General features: G+C 57.6%; 1 protein-coding gene across 1 annotated transcript in view; it reads right to left on the minus strand.

Annotated features, from left to right (window-relative positions):
- The window catches only part of TFAP2E (transcription factor AP-2 epsilon), a 99,706-nt gene extending 97,627 nt beyond the window's left edge, over positions 1 to 2,079 (minus strand). The window contains exons 1-2 of the mRNA XM_058195335.1: positions 1,211 to 2,079; positions 1 to 186 (exon numbers count right to left, since the gene is read on the minus strand). The exon at positions 1 to 186 is cut by the window's left edge and continues 285 nt beyond it. Coding sequence (XP_058051318.1) covers positions 1 to 186; positions 1,211 to 1,237 — 213 coding nt within the window. The 5' untranslated portion in view covers positions 1,238 to 2,079. The remainder of the gene's footprint in view (positions 187 to 1,210) is intronic.
- Between the last annotated feature and the right edge of the window lie 577 nt (positions 2,080 to 2,656).

The following is a 2,656-nucleotide window of genomic DNA, read 5'->3' on the forward strand; positions in this document are numbered from 1 at the left end:
CTCCTGGCTCTGCGCGTAGGGCAGCGGCGGCTGCGGATAAGGCGGCGGGAAATAGGGCGGTTGGAAGTCCGAGGCCGGCGTGTGGCACAGAGGGGGAGCCGAGGAGTACGCCGCCGCCTGGTTGAGGGACGAGAGCTGAGGGAGGCGGCCGCCGGCGGAGGTCCCGTTCAGCCCATCCGAGCGGTCCTGTAGGGGACATCAAAGGGAGGGAAAGGTCACCACGAGGCTACCTGCGCTCGGGGCACAAAACGCCGGCTTTCCCTCGCTCCAAGCAGCGCGCGTCGCCAGGGCTCCCGGTGTGGCGGCGGCTCCCTGAGGCCCCGGCTCGCAACACCTGAGCCTCAAGGTAAGGCGCAGCCTTCTCTGCCCAGCCAAGCCCCGCTCCTCGCCTTCTCCCCCGGGCAAGCCAGCCAGCCAGCCAGCCAGCCAGCCAGCCGAAGAGCGCAGCGAGCTTCTGGGTTCGGCCCGGCTAAGCCTTCCTAAGGGCGAGCCTTTCGCTTCCTACCCTGTTCGTCTCCCCTGGAGTCGGATCAGGCAAAACTGCCGCTGAAAAAGAGCCAAGGCGCAACCGAGCAAAACAAAACAAGGCGCCGTTTGTGGTCTCGCCTTGCCTTGCCTTGCAATCGCCCTTTTGGCCACCGGCGCGCTTTGGGGACCGTCAGGGACCCCCTCTGGAGTCCTCGCCCCCCTTTCTGGTTCTGCCTTCAGTAGGGGAGACCAGCAGAGACCCGCAAGGCAGGTGAGGAGACCCTTCTTCCTCCATGCCCAGACGCAGCCTAGGTTCTGCGAAGAAGAGATGTGGAAGAGGTCCCTGCCTTTTCGGCCGATCTCTGTTCGTGGCAAATAATTCGATTTATCCCGTCAGAGTCTCCTTCGTTCCTCCGGCCCCCTTTTCTCTATCCTTCCCCCCCCCCTGGTTTTGTGACCGATTCTCTGCGCTTTTCTCCTTCCCAACTTGGGGGTGGGGGGAAGTGTCGAACCATCAGCTAGGTTACGGTTCCCGAGCCCCGACATCTAGGACCTATTAAAATACGAAGTCCTTCTAAATCTGAAGCTGCGAGGACGCTTCAATTTGAGGGGCTTTTCGAAGGATCCCTCCCGGGAGAGGAAAACTTTATTCTCCTCTTCCTCGCTTCTTTCCTACAAACGCATCCCCGCACATCCAGGCACACCCGACCAAGGATCACGGCCCCCCCCCCATCTAACTCACCATTGTGGAATACGTGTGCACCAACATCTGCGCGGTAGCCAAACCCCCAGATCGTTTAGGGGAAATGCCTCCAAACGGGGGGCGAGAGGAAACGAGGCTAGCAACCCCGACGGCTACCAGAATCTGCGCCCCGTTCCACCCCCAGGAAAAGTATCCGTTAAAAGCGAGCGGCGAGCGGCGGCGCGTCCATCGAGGGCTCTTCCAGCGCGTAGCCAACCGAGCTCTGGACGGGCAGCAGCTCCTCCTTTTCCAACCCCCCGACCTTTTCCCCCTTCGAAGCCTGCGCTTGGCTCCCAGCTCTTCCTCCCTCTGAACTCAATACAACTCCATGGACTCCAGTTATACAGGCGGGGGCGCGCGCCGAACGCCGGGAGCGCGCCTTAAAGAGACAGAGCGCACTCCGGGAGCCGACTTCAAAGCGAAAGCGCCAGTGCGCGTGCCTCGTGGGGAGGGCGGAAGAGCGTCCCACTCCGCTGCCACGCGCGCCGGATTAGTCTTCAGGGTGCCCCCAAGGTGTGTGGCGCCTTCAGCGCCCGCGGTCCGCTCCGAAAGCAACCCAGGGAGAAAAGGATCGACGGCCCAGTCTCCCTTCCCCTCCGAGCGCCGCGCCGCGAGGCTACGCTTAGTTATTTGCCAATTGATTTGGGGCGCGGTGAGATTTAACGCGATGGCAAACGCGCAGGATGGATCCAAGGAGGGAATTGCAAACAGGAAGGCGTAGATTGCCGACCTCCTCTCGGGTAAACAGGCCGGGCTCCCAGCTGCATCTCTCGGACCAAGCGAGGAACGAAAGGAAGCTTCCTGACTACGCGCTTAAAAGGGAACTTTTTTATATATATAAAAAGTTTTTTATTTTTTCTTTTCTTATACACATATTGTAAATGTACATTTTCTTATTCATAGATAATCATACGTATTCTCTCTAAAGAAAGCACAAAAGTAAAACATTTTAATTGCATTTGGAGTTGCTCTTCTACCTTTTCTTTCCCTCCGTTTTAACAACAAACCTCCTTCTTCTCTTTTCCCTCCCTCTTTCTTCTCCTTTAAACGGGAACTTGAAGGAACGATTTCTTGGCCGGTTTTGGCTGTAAATCACCAGTGGCGGAGAATTGCCCGCAGGTTTCTTTTACTGGGGTCCGCAAAAAAAATATAAAATAAAATAAAATAAAAGCCCAGGAACAAACCGCTCCTGCCTCCCATTCATTTAGCAGGAGCGCTTTCTTCCTTGCCTTTACCTTACGCACCTCCGATTCCCCCCAACCCCCGGCCGAGCCCACCCACCCACCCAAGTCATTGCTTCACTCTGGCAGTGCGAGAACGTGGCGTTTTCAAACGGGGACCGCTCCTTTCCCGAGATCTGAAAAGTACGTCGATGATTTCTGGCTACTTTCCTTCAATCTGACAGCGCGTTAATTCTCCCCCCACTCCGCGCTCGCGGCCTCCCCC

Source organism: Ahaetulla prasina, chromosome 10 (assembly GCF_028640845.1).
Source record: "Ahaetulla prasina isolate Xishuangbanna chromosome 10, ASM2864084v1, whole genome shotgun sequence".
Taxonomy (NCBI): Eukaryota; Metazoa; Chordata; class Lepidosauria; order Squamata; family Colubridae; genus Ahaetulla; species Ahaetulla prasina.